Raw genomic sequence first — 19305 nt, 5'->3', positions numbered from 1 at the left:
AAACATTTGTGTTCATGTTTTGCAATAACTTCTTTGTTGTTGTAATATCACAAATGGACGTGGCAGTTTCACCATTAAGGATTCCAGCTTTAAATGCAGGTCAATCTGACTTGGTGGTTTTGGTGGTTATTTGGTCAGCCAACTGCAATAAGATGCCTTGTGTCAGTATTCTACCCTGTGCCTCAAATGTGTTTTTTTTTTTTTAAGTAGAGTTTAGAATGTGCAGGAAGGTGACTGTGTTCCTCACAGAAAAGGATTAGGCTTGCTAAGTGTGCTTGCAAGAGTGAAGATAAAGACATTTCACGGATTCACGTTTGTACCCTAGGCCTAGAGACTGTATTTTCATTTTGATTTTAAAATAGTCTTGACGCCTGTGTTTAAATGAGTTAAACAATATCAGCTAAGAGTGATACCTGGAGCTTTCTTTTTAAGCTACAGTAGTCAACCCACCACTTAATTTGACACCTCATGCAACTTAATTTGAATGAATAAACTCCCCGAATGTTGTGAATTATTTTCCAACCGTGGAGTGCAAAATAAACATGTAAATTCTACCTAGAGAAAGCATTCTCACATGGAGCATGTGAACAGAATGACAATTTCATTTAGAATTTACACATGTATTATGGTTTTACAGTGTGTGTGTGTGTGTGTGTGTGTGTGTGTGTGCGTGTGTGTGTGTGTGTGTGTGTGTGTGTGTGTGTGTGTGTGTGTGTGTGTGTGTGTGTGTGTGTGTGTGTGTGTGTGTGTGTGTGTGTGTGTGTGTGTGTTTGTGTATTCCGGTATGTTTGTGCATGTATCTTAGTACTTTATGCATTACTGTGTGTGTTAAATATGAGTATACTGTACAGTCACAGACACGTTGCTGCAAGTCCCAACCCCCTAGGCAGTTTTGTAGCTCTGAAAGAATTGAATAGATACAAACAATATATGCACTGCCTTCAAGTATTCTTACCCCTTGACTTATTCCACATTTTGTTGTGTTACAGCCTGAATTCTAAATAGATGAAAGTGATTTTTTCTCACCCATCTACACACAATACCCCATAATGACAAAGTGAAAACATGTTTTTAGAAATGTTTGCAAATGCATTGAAATATCACACCCCTAAGTCAATACATGTTACAATCACCTTTGGCAGCGATTACAGCAGTGAGTCTTTCTTGATAAGTCTCTAAGAGCTTTGCACACCTGGATTGTACAATATTTGCACATTATTTTTTAAATTATTTAAGCTCTGTCAAGTTAGTTGTCGATCATTGCAAGACAGACATTTTCATGTCTTGCCATAGATTTCTGTGCCGATTTAAGTCAAAACTGTAACTATGCCACTCAGGAACATTCAATGTCATGAATAACTTTACCATGCTCAAAGGAATATTCAACGTCTGCTTTTTTTTTTTCATCTACCAATAGGTGCCCTTCTTTGCGAGGCATTGGAAAACCTCCCTAGTCTTTGTGGTTGAATCTGAGTTTGAAATGCACTGCTCGACTGAGGGACCTTACAGATAATTGTATGTGTGGGGTACAGAGATGAGGTAGTCATTAAATATCATGTTAAACACTAGAGTGAGTCCATGCAACTTATAATGTGACTTGTTAAACAAATGTGTACACCTGAACTTATTTAGACTTGCCATAACAGTGGTTGAATACTTATTGACTCAAGACATTTAGCCTTTCATTTTTTATTAATTTGTAAAAAATAAACATTATTAACATGATGTGGGGTATTGTGTGTAGGCCAGTAATACAAAATCTCAATTTAATACATGTTAAATGCAGGCTGTAATACAACAACATTTGGAGAAAGTCAAGGGGTGTGAATACTTTCTGAAGGCACTGTACGTAGCGCCATCTTTTCCTCTGATAAACTTGCTGGACTGTTTGCCATAATTCTAACATCAGTTGTCTCAGATCTACACATGTGCCTATGGGGGTTTGGGGTACAAGCAAAGGGTTGTTTCTAAATGGGGTCATACATTTGCAGTTGATAATAAACCCAAGCTCTAAGCCAGTGAGCACATATTTTGTGAACACATATTTGACATTACATGTACCATCTACACATTCATTAGGCCTTTAATGTAATGCCTTTCAATGCTCCTCAGGGGCAGCAGAGATGCAGAGTCGGCTGCTTTTCTTTTCAATGAGCCTCAGCACTTAAGTGTTTAATTAAAGTCATCATTTGGATAAAAGGTCTGAATACACAAGGTGAGACAAGTGGGGGGGGCTTAGTAGCCGCAACATTGCACATTGCCCTCTACATTCAAGCATGAACGCTTGTTGTTCTCAAGGGACAGCTGACAGTTTGTAGCCCTCCAGGGTCTCACTACTGAACTTTGATTAGGACAGAGTACACATCCTTCAGTCTCCGGTTAACTTTATATGTAACAGTTATCTGGACTCAATTGGGGAATGAGCGGTGCTTTAAATCAACTTCATGGTGTAGTTGATGGTTTATTTGTCCCTATCTTTTCCTCTCAGCCTATGCTTGTTTTTATAGCAATTTTAACAATACCCATCTGCAACATCCATGGCTACCTCCACTGTACTGAGAGGGAGAGAAGCAGAAAATTGTACTCACAATATGCACAGTGCCATACCCCCGTCTAGAGGGCCATGATCTGTCTTCTCTGACGATTGTTACCATGGGTCTTCAGTGGGACAAACCCATGCCGCTACTTGTATCTGTACAGCATTTTTAGTCTTCAACTCGCCTCAACTCACAGTCTCCATAGTAACGGGCTGGGAGGAATTGAAGACTGAAAATGACATACAGGACATTCGTGTCTCCGATAAGTTGATGAGTGGGCTCAAATCTTCCTGAAAGGTCAGCCATTGGTGGGATACACAAGGGAGGAGAATGTATAATTGAAGTGCCAGGAAGGGACAGTGGAGCATTCGTACTGTCATCACATACCATTATATCTAAATATATCTTGCATTAATATCAAACTTGTGAGAAATACACCTTCAGTGAAGACATAGAGGGTATTCAACTCGGAACACTAGTGTTTTACTGCTGAGTAAATGTTGCACTTGATACACATAATGCTGGACTGGTAGGAAATAGTTTTCCAAGAAGTCAAGGTTTCTCTCTCTCTCATATTTTATGGCAGCGTTTCCCAAACTTGGTCCTGGGGACCCAAGGGGTGCACAGCTGATTCAAAGCTTGATGATGAGTTCATTATTTGAATCAGCTGTGTAGTGCTAGGGCAAAAACCAAAATGTGAACCCCTTGGGGTCCAAGGACCGAGTTTGGGAAACGCTGTCTTATGGTCACTTTTGCCCCTCAAGGCCACCATACAGGTATAAGCGCTATTGGTATTACAAGAAGAAGACATTTCTTTTTTATTGTTTTACACCCAACCACTCAATACACACACACACACTAGTGATTTTTTTGAATGGATCTTTTTGGCGAATGTCGGGAACCGAATCGCATCGGTGAAAGAGCTGTTCATTTGGCTCCCTGATTTGCATACTGCTACTACTGCTTTTTCAGCTCAAAACAAAGTTTTTCTGCAGATAAGTTACAAAATCATCATCTAAAGTGGGTGAATCCTCACTACAGAAGCAATAAATAGTGGGGAGAGCTCGTCAATCTGGTCCATGCTGATCTTTTCAGAGCGTAAAAAACAACAACATTTTTTGCAGGTCATCTAATAATTTGGCCAGTTAAAAATGTACTTGAACACGCATTTCACGTTCTGACATAATGGTAGCCTACCTTTTGGGCTTTACATTGGAGATTAGCATTTTTAAGCATTTTGAACAAAGAGCCGTTTGGGAGCCATGTTCCCCCATGATGAAAGGTGGGCATGACTTTGGGAGCCAAATGAGCCGGCTCTTTTACATGAATGGAGCCAAATGAACCGGCTCACCGAAAAGACTCAGGAATGCCCATCACTAACACACTCATACACACACACTGCGCCCAGTGAGCAGTTAAGTGCCTTGCTCAAGGGCACAAAGGCTGAAGATGGCAGCTAGGATACTGATACCAACCCTCTGGTGGTCAGCTCACTTCCCACCAGATTTTTCTCATCTGACCTGGGATTCGAATTGGCAATTCTCTTGTTTCTGGCTCGGCTCTCTGACCTCTGGGCTACCTTGCGCCTACATATTACTGATATCATAAACTTATTTTAGATTATCACCTGAACATTACATTTACATTTACGTCATTTAGCAGACGCTCTTATCCAGAGCGACTTACAAATAGGACATCCATTTGCCTTTGAGCTGTGGATAAAAGGATTACAATTGTGTTAGCCATATTAGTTTACTGAATACTTCAAGTTATATTGAGGTTTTCTTTAATTTATGAGTCTCCTACAAGATGACATGCTCTAGTTCACTAAACAAAGTTTAAACAATGTATTGTGTTTCCAGTTAAAACTCATGACATGCCTGTGTCCACTAGACAGCGTCGACAATGTGTTCTGTCATCCCGCCCTGGGATTCTCCCATCTCCTGCGCTACACGATAAACAGCCAATGTCTCAGTGTTTTACACACACTGAAACACACTGACAGTGCTTTACTTGTCACTTATTCTGACCCCTTTGATGAAAAGAGATGACTGCGTGAAACAGTGTGAATCTGAACACGTCAGTAAAAAGAGATGTGATTAATCACACTCAGAATTAATGCAGCCTCGATCCAGCCCTTCATCATTAAGACAGACGAAAAGCAAATGCATGTAAACGAGGCTTTACCGCAATTAATTACTCTGAAAGGGACACCAAGACGCCCCAAGGCCATTAATAAGACAGAATGGCAAAGTTTTACATCCCTTAAGGGATTTTTTTTTTTTTATCACCTGCAAAACAATACTCTTTTGAATAATCTTTACTTTGGAAACTGTGTTATTCGTTGTCCAACAAACACAAAAAAAGACATTCATGTCTGAACTTTTATTTCAGAAGAATCAAACCTACCAAAAATAAAACCTTCAGAATAATTCAACCAAAAATACACTCTGTTTTATCTGTCCGTGAGGGGAATACATTTGATAACAATAACACAAACAAGGGAGCGGAGGAAGATATATCATAATATGTACCAGGGTCTATACCTGATCAATTATTTTGGTATTTGTGGATGATTCATTCATAAAGGTCTTTGTCAGGCTCCTAATCAATTATTTATCTATTTTTGTGGATATTTGATCAATCTCTTTGATAGGTTGGCAACAATATGCTCTCCACTAGAGGCAACTCCAGGGGTTTAGCTATACTGAAGCAACTCTCTGCATGACAGTTTACTTCCTTGTCCTGACCCCTGTTCAATACCCCTTTATTATGGCCGAAAGAGTATCACTGGCCAAAACAGCATACTAACAAGACGAATACATGCACACACAGAGTACAATGTGGCAGTACTTGTGATTGAGTTACAGAAGTTTCCCTCCTCTAAGTTGGCACTGTCTTGGTGTTTCTGGGTATAATAAAGTCTCTAACAACAGCTGCATTCAGAGAAATACCCTATTTTTTACCTTCTTCATGCACTATGGCCACAGTAAGACCAGCTGATAATTTGAGTCAGTTTGACAAACTAATAATGGAACACAACCAATCAGATAACATCACATGAAAGTGTAGCCTAAGTGATGCCAATACATTTGATTAGAGCGATCTTATCAGAAATAGTGGACGAGCACTAGGTGGGTTGTTAATTATTCTGTCCCACACCAGATGCTGAAGGTGCAGGAAGTTTCACAAGTTGGTAAAGATCAGCCATTTCTTTTTGACCTTATGAGGATATACAGTAACGGACCGTCAACGCTCTGATGAAGGTTCAACATCATAGATGAAATTCATCAGCAGACATGGCCTAAGATATAAATGGAGACATCTTTACATAAAAATGATGAGCATTGACTAGATGACATGTGAGGAGTACAGTAAGTCAATGACCATGTCTCACAGTCAAGCGCTTAACTTTTAGGGGGACGGGGATGATGACCCCCCCAATATTAGAGACAGGTCAATTTGACCTCCTCAATAATATATTAATAGGAAATTATTTTCCCACCGTAAAGCGTCAGGCAGCTACTGGCTTTCTGTGTCTTTTACACCACACAGTGCTACTCATTTCCTCGTTTTATGATTGGACCCCCCCCCCCCGCTAATTATGCTTTTGGTTTGGCCCGGTCCTCCGAAGGCTTGGTTTGTGGAGGGAAAAAAAGTTTAGCAAGGCTAACTTGGAACATTTAAAAGAGTAAAGTCAAATGTAACATGGTAAATTAATTAGCACGAATAAGAATTATATAGAAAATGATGTTTTTTCAAATGGCAATGCGCATTTCTCAAAAGAGTAGTTATTGGTATATGGTTATATTGGGCTCTTAGGTAGTATTATAAACCTTAAAACATCTAGTTTCTAGTAGGCTCAGATTTAGAGAAGGATTGTTTCTATGAACCTCAGGCAGTAGGCTCAAGCGAGCCTGTTTGTCTCCCCAGTCCGAGGCAGCCTGCCTGTCCTCCTTATTTAGGCCAAAATTGTGGGCGGGAAGCACAAATCATGTTTATGCAACCTAATAATCACCATCACAATACTTCCAGAACCAACTTTTGTTTTTATTTTAATTTGAGAATCTACAATAGAAATTGGCCCAATCTAGCTTCATTTCATGTGACATTGCAGAGCAGTAAGCTGGTTTATTTCTCATTTATTATTTATTTATTCTTGATTTCAATATGGAAGGGAAACCAGGTACTGGTGTTTGTATGTACTATTTCTTGATGAGTAAAAGGCTAATGTATTAAGTAAATTTGAATAACTTATACCATATTTTTGTGTAACAATAGTAGAAGTTAATGTATTTGGGGAAGATGAGGGTGCATAGATAATACAAATACTGAGCTAAATTGTATGCTCAAAAAAGTAAAAATTATATTATACTGAACAAAAATATAAAAGCAACATGTAAAGTGTTGGTCCCATGTTTCATGAGCTGAAATAAAAGATCCCACAAATTTCCCATATGCACAAAAAGCTTATTTCTCTCAATTTCTTTGCACACATTTGTTTACATCCCTGTTAGTGAGTATTTCTCCTTTGCCAAGATTATCCATCCACCTGACAGGTGTGGCATATCAAGAAGCTGATTAAACAGCATGATCATTACACAGGTGCACCTTGTGCTGTGGACAATAAAAGGCCACTCTAAAATGTGTAGATTTGTCACACAACACAATGCCACAGATGTCTCAAGTTTTGAGGGAGCGTGCAATTGGCATGCTGACTGCAGGAATGTCCACCAGAGCTGTTGCCATAGAATTTAATGTTAATTTCTCTTCCATAAGCCGCCTCCAACGTCATTTTAGAGAATTTGGCAGTATGTCCAACCGGCCTCACAACCACAGACCACGTGTAACCACGCCAACCCGGGACTTCCACATCCGGCTTCTTCACCTGCGGGATCGTCTGAGACCAGCCACCCGGACAGCTGATGAAACTGTGGGTTTGCACAACCGAATAATTTCTGCACAAACTGTCAGAAACCATCTCAGGCAAGCTCATCTGCGTGCTTGTCGTCCTCACCAGGGTCTTGACCTGACTGCAGTTCGGTGTCGTAACCGACTTCGACCTTCGATGGCCACTGGCACGCTGGAGAAGTGTGCTCTTCACGGATGAATCCCGGTTTCAACTGTCCCGGGCAAATGGCTGACAGCGTGTATGGCATCGTGTGGGCGAGCGGTTTGCTGATGTCAACTTTGTGCCCCTTGGTGGCGGTGGGGTGATGGTATGGGCAGGCATAAGGTACGGACAACGAACACAATGTTTCAGCATGATAATGCACGGCCTCATGTCGCAAGGATCTGTACACAATTCCTGGAAGCTGAAAATGTCCTGTATACTCACCAGACATGTCACCCATTGAGCATATTTGGGATGCTCTGGATCAACGTGTACAACAGCGTGTTCCAGTTCCCGCCAACCGCCCGACTGGCGCAGTGGTCTAAGGCACTGCATCGCAGTGCTAGCTGTGCTACTAGAGATCCTGGTTCAAATCCAGGCTCTGTCGTAGCCGGCCACGACCGGGAGACCCATGGGGCGGCGTACAATTGGCCCAGCATCGTTCCAGGGTAGGGGAGGGAATGGCCGGCTGGGATGTAGCTCAGTAGAGCATGGCGTTTGCAACGCCAGGGTTGTGGGTTCAATTCCCACGGGGGGCCAGTATAAAAAAGAATGTATGCACTCACTAACTGTAAGTCGCTCTGGATAAGAGCGTCTGCTAAATGACTAAAATGTAAATATCCAGCAACTTGACACAGCCATTGAGGAGGAGTGGGACAACATTCCACAGGCCACAATCAACAGCCTGATCAACTCTATGCAAAGGAGATGTGTCGCACTGCATGAGGAAAATGGTGGTCACACCAGATACTGACTGTTTTTCTAATCCACGCCCCTACTTTTTTTTTAAGGAATCTGTGACCAACAGAGGTATATCTGTATTCCCAATCATGTGAAATCCATAGATTAGCGCCTAATGAATTTATTTAAATTGACTGATTTTCTTTATATGAACTGTAACTAAGTAAAATCTTTGAAATTGTTGCATGTTGCGTTTATATTTTTGTTCAGTGTATTTTATACTAATACAATTGCCCAGAGAAAGAGATTTTGTTGAACAAGTCATTTACATCTCAAAATGATTGGCTCCCCTGTTTTCAATACTCATGCACCCTCCCCTTGCGAGGATAACAAAACTGTGCCATTTATACATGGATTTATGAGATGGGAGAACGCATTGGGAGGGATCTTAGACCATTCCTCTAAACATAATCTTTCCAGATCCTTGTTATCTATCGTCTGCGCTTATGGAATGCCCTCTTTAATTCAAACCACAGGTTTTCAATGGGGTTCCAGTCCGAGACAGAATGTTGATTATGTGATCAATTAACCATTTCTTTGTGGATTTTTCTTTGGGTTATTGTCTTGCTGGAAGATCCACTACTGGCCAAGTTTCAACCTCCTGGCAGAGGCAAACAAGTTTTTGGCTAAAACGTCCTGGTACTTGATAAAGTTCATGATGCCGTTGACCTTAACAAGGGCCCCAGGACCAGTGGAAGCAAAATAGCCCCATAACATAAAAGATCCATCACCATATTTTACAGTAGGGATGAGGTATTTTCTGCATATGAATTGTTATTTTTTGTTGACGCCTACAGCTCACAGCTGTTTACCAGTGAACCCTATTTCTCTCACTTTTCTTTTTTTTCTCATTGTTTCTGTAGTGAGGATTCACCCACTTTAGATCATTATTTTGTAACTTATCTGCCGAATTCGTGTGGATGATTAGGACCAAGTTTCTCTCACCTGTTTGTGAAGATGTAGTTGACCTAGGGCAAATGTTACACTATGACAGTCATGTAATGTAGGTGACTCGGTGGTGTTGTGTTACAAATACATCAAAGATGTAACACACAGCATGGCTAGGATTGCACAATTCCATCACATTTCCCATAATTCTCAGTTTTTCCAGAAATCCCGGAAAACCTGGGAATTTTGTAAGTATGACTATTACATTATGACAGTGATGACCGTGATTATCTATCTTACCTGCTTGTTCATGAAGATATAGATAACGGGGTTGATGAACGTGCTGGCCTTGGCCAAGACCGAGGGCACAATGCTGACCTCAGGGGTGACCAGGCCGGGGCGTCCGAAGGTGGCCAGCAAGGCCAAGACCCCGTAGGGCATCCAGCACATCAGGTACACCAACACCATGGCGACCACCATGACAAGAACACGGTGCTCCCTCTTCCTGCTCATAGCTCTGTTGATGCCGCTAACCTTGGGAGGCAATAAGCAGGGAAGTAGAGAAGATGCAAGGGAGGAGATTAGAGGAAGAAATGTGCAGTCGATGAAAGAGTCCAGAGGAAAAGGGGTAGCAGAGGAAGAGAAAGACAGGGAGCGAGAGAGAGCAACCTCTGGAATGTCCCTCTTGCTCCTCAGACACTGCACTGACAGAGTGGAATCAGAGAAAGAAAGCGAAAGGAATGAGATTGAGCGGCCCACCATCGACCACTTTTCCCAGACATGCATGCTCTGACAAAGTGCATTGTCTGTTTAGCTACTGGCATGTGACAGGAGTCCTAATTTCTTGAAATGTTTCCCCAAATGTAAACAGTGTCAGAATCTTGGCATCTCCATTGGGAGGCACACTGAGACATCAGGGCTAAATGTCACCCATCTTGTCGTGGCCTAGAAACACACACACAAAAAGCCCTCTGGGTCTCATGCTCTCCACAAACATGAGCTGTTTATATTTGACTGTCTGCATTGTTTCCCCGATGACTGCCCATCATCCCCTGTCACTCAAGTTGCCACAGAGACAGACACTTCAGCAGAAACCCGGTTTCAAAAGGCTGCAGTGCTGACATGATTTAGGGGATCGGAGTGTTTCCACCCAAACAACAACAAAAAACATTACTAAAACATAAAACAACTTTCGGGTTTCAGCCATTAATCACTATTCTCATGTCAGCGAGATTCACTCTCAGTCCAACCTGGTCTAAGAGCATTTTGTATTATTCTGTACGTAAATCCATGAAGCTACATATAGTATATGTTACGTTTTGAATGGTTACATAAGACAGATAGTTACTTAAGGCAAAAATGAAAGGAGGGTTGCGTGTTCAAATCTCATCAGGAACAACTTTCCACTACTTACTACTGTTACTACTTAGCATATTAGCTAACCCGTCCCCTAACCCTAATCTTAACCTTTTTAGCTAACCCTTTACCTAACCCTAACCTTAACCCTTTTAGCTAACCCTTCCCCTAACCCTTTAACCTAACTCCTAAACTTAACCCTAACTCCTAAGCCCTAGCCTAGCTAACGTTAGCGAGCTAGCTAACATTAGCCACCTAGCTAGAATTCGTAACATATCATAGGTTTTGAAATTTCATAAAATATTGTACATTTTGCAAAATCATAACATATAATACAAATTGTAATTCATAACATACACTACATTACCAAAATAATGTGGACACCTGCTTGTCGAACATCTCATTCCAAAAATCAAAAACATCTAGAATGTCATTGTATGCTGTAGCGTTAAGATTTCCCTTCACTGGAACTAAGGGGCCAAGCCCAAAACATGAAAAACAGCCCCAGACCATTATTCCTCCTCCACCAAACTTTACAGTTGGCACTATGCATTGGGGCAGGTAGCATTCTCCTGGCAACCGCCAAACCCAGATTTGTTCGTCGTACTGCCAGATAGTGAAGCGTGATTCATCACTGCAGAGAACGCGTTTCCACTGCTCCAGAGTCCAATGGCAGCAAGCTTTACATCACTCCAGTTGACGCATGTCTTTGCGCATGGTGAACTTAGGCTTGTGTGCGGCTGCTTGGCCATGGAAACCCATTTCATGAAGCTCCCGACTAACATTTATTGTGCTGACGTTGCTTCCAGAGGCAGTTTGGAACTCGGTAATGAGTGTTGCAACCGAGGACAGACGATTTTTATGCACTACGTGCTTCAACACTCGGCGGTCCCATTCTGTGCACTTGTGTGGCCTACCACTTTGCGGCTGAGCCGTTGATGCTCCTGGACGTATCCACTTCACAATAACAGCACTTACAGTTGACCGGGGCAGCTCTAGCAGGGCAGAAATTTGACGAACTGACTTGTTGGAAAGGAGGCATCCAATGACAGTTCCACGTTGAAAGTCACTGAGCTCTTCATTAAGGCCATTCTACTGCCAATGTTTGTCTATGGAGATTGCATGGCTGTGTGCTTGATTTTATAAACCTGTCAGCAACGGGTTTGGCTGAAATAGCAGAATCCACGAATTTGAAGGGGTGTCCACATACTTTTGTATATATAGTGTATCATACGAAATGGGTGATGATCGTCCACAAATTAATAAATACCATACGAAAAGTAACAGAGTATCTCGGACATACATACAGAATAATACGAAATGCTCTGAGACCAGGTTGCTCAGTCGATCTCTCCCACTGTCTCTGTGATGATTTGATAAATGTTGGAGGCCTCTTCCAGCTCCCCTTTGTATTGTGGGTTATGCGTGTGGGAGAACTAGGCACTAGCGAGCAGGGGAGTACTATCACATTTCAAAGTATTTTATATAAACTGTTCCTAAACATGACCATAATTATGCTGTTTGCTGTGGGAATTTCCAGTAAATTGGCCCATCAGTTAAAGTTTGGACTGCTTGGGACTCTGTATTCATGCTGTTGATGACCCTTCTGCATTATAAGCAACATTTTTCAGCTTTGCCTAGGGGCAGAGACCGATTTCGCCAAAGGCTAAGCGCTAACTGCCTTAAACCAGTGTCTTCGTAGGATTGCAGCCATCTTACCTTGTTCTTCCCTAAAAAACGAACTATTCTCTCTCCATGCCTAAAGGGCCACTGTGCCCACTGTTTTGTCCCCATGCTACTTAGTAAATTGATTATCATCACTGATTGAACAGCAGACTCTACTGCTATTTAAGACAGAAGTTATGGACCCTTGCATTTAAAGCATGTGAGAAAAGGTCAGAGTTAGAGAGGTAATGCCACATTTACGATGGACGTATGGCTTCTCTCCATCTTTTTTAAGATCCTTTTAAAAAAAAAATCTGCAGGGCTTCGGCTGTTTGATACGCTCTCCATTTTGGCTCCAACAGGGCTTTGATCCAGAAGATAACGGTTTGCCTTTCCGTCTCCATGACCCTTTCACTCAGTCAGCACTGGGCAAAGGACACTTAATGGGTTCAATCTATAGACTGATTGGGTAAATCAAGACTGCTCAGTGACTTGGAAAGACAGAAATACGGAAGATACAAAGGTAGACAAAATGTCCTTCAAGGATCAGTAGCCAATAAGAGATCTTGTCTCACTTTATTTGTCTGTCTGACTCACTGTCTTCATATCATTTACTGCTAAAAAAAAAAAAAAAATGTGGCAGCGAGCAGTATTCGTTAGGTATAGTTACCAATAGTCAACAATTCCATTATCCCACAAAACTAAAGGGTGAAATGTTAGTGAATATGTGGGAACTAGTTCTCTTAATAAAGTTTATACCTTTCAAGGTAGACTCAGCGAGATGGCGTCGCATCGAACAGCACCGCAGATATTGGAATGAGCGGGATGCGAGACTTTGCTCTCACACAGTCACACAGAGTATCTGCGCATGTGCACGGGTGCGCTTTAAGCTGCTACAACGTAGTAGCTACGGGACCAAAACAGTGGAGAAGTTTAGCCTCCCACTTCAATGCTCTTAGTTTTTGCGAAAATTGACCCACTATGTGTTTACTTCATGCATGCAACGCTGAGTTTACCTTTTATAACTCTAGAAATAAGGTAGAAAGCTAAGAGAACAGAACTAGTTTAGTTAACATTTTATATGGCGTACAGAAGATGCATTGGTGGCCTGAGGTCAGCGCAGCAATACTTCACAGCATAAGGCACCTTCGATGAGTATCCAATGGCAAAACCTCTCCACAGTGTGAACCAGTGATGTATATAAACCCTGGATTGCTGATGCTATATATTGGCCATTGAGAGGCTTTGAAGTCACCGGTCGGCCATATTGGCACTCCCCAGTTGGAGCAGTCCTCCATAGGAATGAATGGATTTCTACAGTATTTCAATGAAAGGTTTCAAGGATAAAATACCATGTATTTAAGTATTTTGTTGTTGTAGTGGGGACAGTAACATTAGTCATCTCAAAAAATTATACTTGAAGGATGAAAAAATATGTACATGTTTAGCTCACATAATATAATTTAAAGTATACATGAATGTGTCTGTAATAGAATAAAAGTGGCAAAAACAAATGTAGACATTAATAAATGCATTGTCTTTTGAATTCCCTCGGCAGGTACTGAAATCCTTTTATGTTGTGCAGTGCAATTTAAAAAATGAATACAAATCTATGCCAACAGATATGGTATTGTGGTATTAAATATAATCCAGATGCTGTGTCCGTGGGTGCTGTGTATGTGCGTGCCAAGTATAGGGGGTTCTTTTCACTCTAGCTGACACTGTAATGGCAATAAAGTAGAATAAATAGTATGTGTCAAACGAGTGTCCCTCCCTGGGAACAAAAAGCTCTGAAAGATGTCTTCTGTGTCACTTTGACAGTTGTAATTTCCATGTCTGTGACGGACCTTCAGCAGGTCTGAATGTGATTGCGGTCTACATTACACACTTTTACCTCCATTGCCCTCACAAGCTACACACAAAACAGTGTTTATGAGGACTTGGTGTAAAAAAAAATAGGCAAGGGGAAACCACCTCACAAACACACTTCTATAAGTGTTTAATTGTATTGGCCAATTATCAATCTTGGAGTCTATCCTGGTGATTTCTTCTTACATTTGACATTTTAGTCATTTAGCAGACGCTCTTATCCAGAGCGACTTACAGTTAGTGAGGGCATACATTTTTCATACTGGCCCCCCATGGAAATCGAACCCACAACCCTTGCGTTGCAAACGCCATGCACCAGGACATAAATGCCTTAGAAAGCTACATCCAATCAGATCAGATCAGATCATTCTTCTCCTCATCTTCTCTCCATAAAAGCTAAAAGTCAGATAAATAATTAATTCCACTAATGCAGAGTGTCATACAAAAATTAATCTTCACTCCTCAAAATGTATTTACCCAAAGTGTCTTTCTACAGTATGTTGTGCAGTATTAGAGGCAACGGGGGGGGACACTCTTTAAGCTTATCACACATGCACGACTTTACCCACACCACCCAAAAAACTAATAAACACACAAACGCACATTCACACACTTTGTTATTCCAAATCAAACAGCCACACTCACTTACACAAATGTGCTAGCTTAATTTGACCAGTTTCTCACAGCAGGAAAATAATCCTGCAACAACAGTAACTGTGAATTATTGTGTGGATTATAATGAATGGACATTTTTGTAGAGGTTGATAATTTTTTTTGGATGGATAAATCAAGACTGACATTTTAAAGTGGAAATTATAAACTTTAGAATACTTTTTAAACATCGAACACGCTACAATTTGCATTTCCTGCTGATCAGAAAATGTTTCTGCGACAACAGTGAAATTTATTAAGATAGTACATTTGTATGCCCATACACACACCACACACACACACAAACTCCACAAAGACACACACACACAGCATTCAAATTGCTTCAGCATTCCATTTCCTTATTCCACAAGGAGTTCCTGTCAGTCCTGCTGTAGCCGTTAAATGTGATTGATCATACTCTTTGTGTCTCCCACATTACCCTACATGAGGCTCCTGTGGCCTGGCAAGATTCACTTGTCACCAGTAAAGGGTTCTCTCAGCAAGAAGCCTGAACGCTCGACTGCGCCCCGCCACAAACGCTCACAATCCTTTCCAAATCAAATCAAGCTTTATTTATATAGCACATTTCAGACATGGATGCAACGCAATGCGCTTCACAGGAAAAAAACATAAATAAAAAACAATGAAAATAAAAACAGAAATATTTACTACACAACAAACATCAGAGGATAAAAAAATGAAAGAATAAAAATACAAACTGAAAGACTAAAAAGCACCCTAAGGAAAAATAGAGCTAAAAAGGTGTGTTTTAAGATCACTTTTCAAATTACCACAGTTTCAGCCCCCCTCAGGTTCTCTAGCAAGTTATTCCTGAGGCTGGGGCCATAGTGACTAAAGGCTGCCTCTCCATGCCTCTTGTTCCTAGGATTTTGGATAGTTAAAATGCCAGTGCTAGAGGACCTAAGAGACCTACTGGGTACATAATTAAAAAGCATGTCTGACATGTGTTGGGGTGCACAATCATGGATTGATTTAAATACCAATATAATATTTGCCAAGAGTGTGCAAAACTGTCATCAAGGCAAAGGGTGGCTACTTTGAAGAATCTCAAATATAAAATATATTTTGATTTGTTTAAAACTTTTTTGGTTACTACATAATTCCATATGTGTTATTTCATAGTTTTGATGTCTTCACTATTATTCTACAATGTAGAAAATAGTAAAAATAAAGAAAAACCCTTGAATGAGTAGGTGTGTCCAAACTTTTGACTCGTACTTTAAGCTGTGAGTCTTTCTGGGTAAGTCTCTAAGAGCTTTCCACACCTGGATTGTGCAACATTCTTGGTAAGCAACTCCAGTGTAGATTTAGTCTTGTGTTTTAGATTTTTGAACTCATCTCCCAGTGTCTGGTTGAAAAGCAGACTGAACCAGCTTTTCCTCTAGGATTTTGCCTGTGCTTAGCTCCATTCCATTTATTCTTTATCATGAAAAACTCCCCAGTCCTTGATTACAAGCATATCCAACCTTGCAAGCCTTGTCCTCTGTAGCTCAGCTGGTAGAGCACGGTGCTTGTAATGCCAGGGTAGTGGGTTCGATCCCCGGGACTGCCCATAAACAAAAATGTATGCACACATGACTGTAAGTCGCTTTGGATAAAAGCGTCTGCTAAGTGGCATATTATTATTATAACCATAACATGATGCAGCCACCACTATGCTTGAAAATATGGATAGTGGTACTCAGTAATGTGTTGTATTGGATTTGCCCCAAACACAACACTTTTTGTATTCAGGACACAAAGTAAATAGCTTTGCCGCATTTTTTGCAGTATTACTTTAGTCTCTTGTTGCAAACAAGATGCATGTTTTGGAATATTTGTATTCTGTACAGGCTTCCATCTTTACACTGTATCAATTGTTGAGTAACAACAATGTTGTTGATCCATTCTCAGTTTTCTCCTATCACACTCATTCAACTCATGTAAGTGTTTTAAAGTCACCATTGGCCTCACGGCGAAATCCCTGACCGTTTTCCTTCCTCTCTGGCAACTGAGTTAGTAAGGACGCCTGTATCTTTGTAGTGACTAGTTGTATTGATACGCCATCCAAAGTGTAATTAATAACTTCACCATGGTCAAAAATAATATTCAATGTCTGTTTTAGTTTTTTTACCCATCTACCAATTGGTGCCTTTATTTGAGAGGCATTATAAGAAAATCCCTGGTCTTTATTGTCACGGATTCTGCCGAGACTGCTCCTCCTCCTGGTTCGGGCAGGCTTCGGCGTTCGCCGTCCCCGGAGTACTAGCTGCCACCGCTCTATGTTTCGTTATTTGATTGCTTTTGTCTGTCTGTTACACCTGTGTCCATTTGTGTGTTGATTACGTGTCTTATAAGTTCCTTGTTTTTTCACTAGACTATTGTGTGTTGTTATTTGTTGCCACTTAGTCAGTGCTACGTGTTTGCACTTCGTTTTGTTTCATGTTTAGTGTTTTACGCGTGTGCGTAATTTTCCCTCGCCTCTTGGTATTTTTCGAGGTCGGGGTTTTCCCTCGTTGTATTTAGACTATTAAAGTCTTGTTGGACTTAACCTCTGTGTCCTGCGCCTGACTCCTCCACCACATCCACATCGGTTCAAGTGACAGAACAACACACCACCATGGAGTCAGCAGGAACGGCGGCGGCACCCGAATCCCTGGAAGACCGGATCAACTACCAGGACATCATGATCCGGCAACTCGGGGCCGCCATGGACGAGGTGTCCAACACTCTGCGCCGATTGGTGAATCGAGAGGTGCCCACGCACTCTTACAACATCCCATCACCAACGGCCAGTCCTCCTCTCTCAGCACCGGAACCCAGTAGCATTCGGCTCTCGCTCCCGAGGGCATATGACGGTTCTGCAGCCGGGTGTCAGGGATTCCTCCTGCAGGTGGAACTTTACCTTGCCACCATACACCCGGCGCCCTCGGGATACGAGAGCGTCTCCGCCCTCATCTCCTGTCTCTCCGGCAAGGCGTTGGAGTGGGCCAACACCGAATGGAGGGGAATAGACGCCGCAACCATCACCTACGCAGAGTTCTCCCGCCGCTTCAGGGCTGTCTTCGATCATCCACCTGAGGGGAAAGCGGCGGGAGAGCGTCTATTCCACCTCCGACAGCGGAAGAGGAGCACACAGGAGTTCGCACTAGAGTTCCGGACACTAGCGGCGGATGCGGGGTGGAATGAGAGGGCCCTCATCGACTACTACCGGTGTAGCCTACGAGAGGACGTTCGTCGGGAGCTGGCCTGCAGGGACACCAACCTGTCGTTTGACCAGTTGGTGGACATTTCCATCCGTCTAGACACCCTGCTGGCTACCCGCGGACGTCCCGAGTGGGGGTCGTCCATTCCACCCTCCAGCACCTCCGAGCCGATTCCCATGGAGCTCGGGGGTGCTGGCGCTAGAGAGAGGAGGAGAGGGAACCCGAGGGGGGCCATCCCCTGCACCACCTGCGGTCGTGGAGGACACACCGCGGCCAGGTGCTGGGGAGGGTCTCCTGGGAGAGGTGACAACAGGCCACGCACTGGGGAGTCATTTCAGAGGAGTAGGCGCCCCACTTACCCAGAGCTTTCTGTTGGTCACATGAGTATTCCTGTGAGGTTTCCACAGGTGGCACCTCATTCCCAGCATAAGGCGCTAGTAGATTCCGGCGCAGCTGGGAACTTTATTGATCGGGCATTTTGTGGTAGGGTAGGAATTCCCCTTCGGCCGGTAGAAGCTCCATTTCCTGTCCACGCATTAGACAGCCGGCCGTTGGGGTCGGGCCTGATCAGGGAGGTCACAGCACCACTGACGATGACGATGCAGGGGGGTCATGAGGAGGTCATTCAGTTTTATCTGATTGACTCTCCTGCGTACCCCGTGGTGTTGGGCCTTCCCTGGTTAAGCACCCATGATCCTACCATAGCGTGGCAACAGAGGGCTCTTATGGAGTGGTCTGCCCAGTGTGTAGGGAGATGTCTAGGTGTTTCCGTAGGGGCGACCTCGGGAGAGAGTCCGAACCAAGTGCCCGCACTGCGCATTCCCCCTGAGTATGAGGATTTAGCACTCGTGTTCAGCAAATCGAGGGCAACACGGCTACCTCCTCATAGACAGGGGGACTGTGCGATAAATCTCCAAACTGGAGCGGCTCTTCCACGGAGTCGTGTGTATCCCCTGTCTCAAGAGGAAACAGCGGCTATGGAGACTTACATAGCCGAGTCCTTGGCACAGGGATACATACGGTCCTCCACTTCCCCGGTCTCCTCGAGTTTCTTCTTTGTGAAGAAGAAGGACGGGGGATTGCGCCCGTGTATTGATTACCGTAGTCTCAATCAGATCACAGTTAAATACAGTTACCCACTTCCACTGATTGCGACGATGACGGAATCATTACGCCGGAGCGCGGTTCTTCACAAAGTTGGATCTCAGGAGCGCGTACAATCTGGTGCGCATTAGGGAGGGGGATGAATGGAAAACAGCATTTAGCACCACCTCGGGTC

General features: G+C 42.7%; 1 protein-coding gene across 1 annotated transcript in view; it reads right to left on the bottom strand.

Moving 5' to 3' along the window:
* LOC121534924 (parapinopsin-like) overlaps nt 1-19305 on the bottom strand; it is a 92732-nt gene that overhangs the window by 6115 nt on the left and 67312 nt on the right. Inside the window, exon 3 of the mRNA XM_041841548.2 lies at nt 9580-9813. Coding sequence (XP_041697482.1) covers nt 9580-9813 — 234 coding nt within the window. The remainder of the gene's footprint in view (nt 1-9579; nt 9814-19305) is intronic.

The sequence above is a fragment of the Coregonus clupeaformis genome, chromosome 21 (genome assembly GCF_020615455.1).
Source record: "Coregonus clupeaformis isolate EN_2021a chromosome 21, ASM2061545v1, whole genome shotgun sequence".
In the NCBI taxonomy this organism is placed as follows: Eukaryota; Metazoa; Chordata; class Actinopteri; order Salmoniformes; family Salmonidae; genus Coregonus; species Coregonus clupeaformis.
This window is presented reverse-complemented; position numbering and strand designations above follow the sequence as displayed.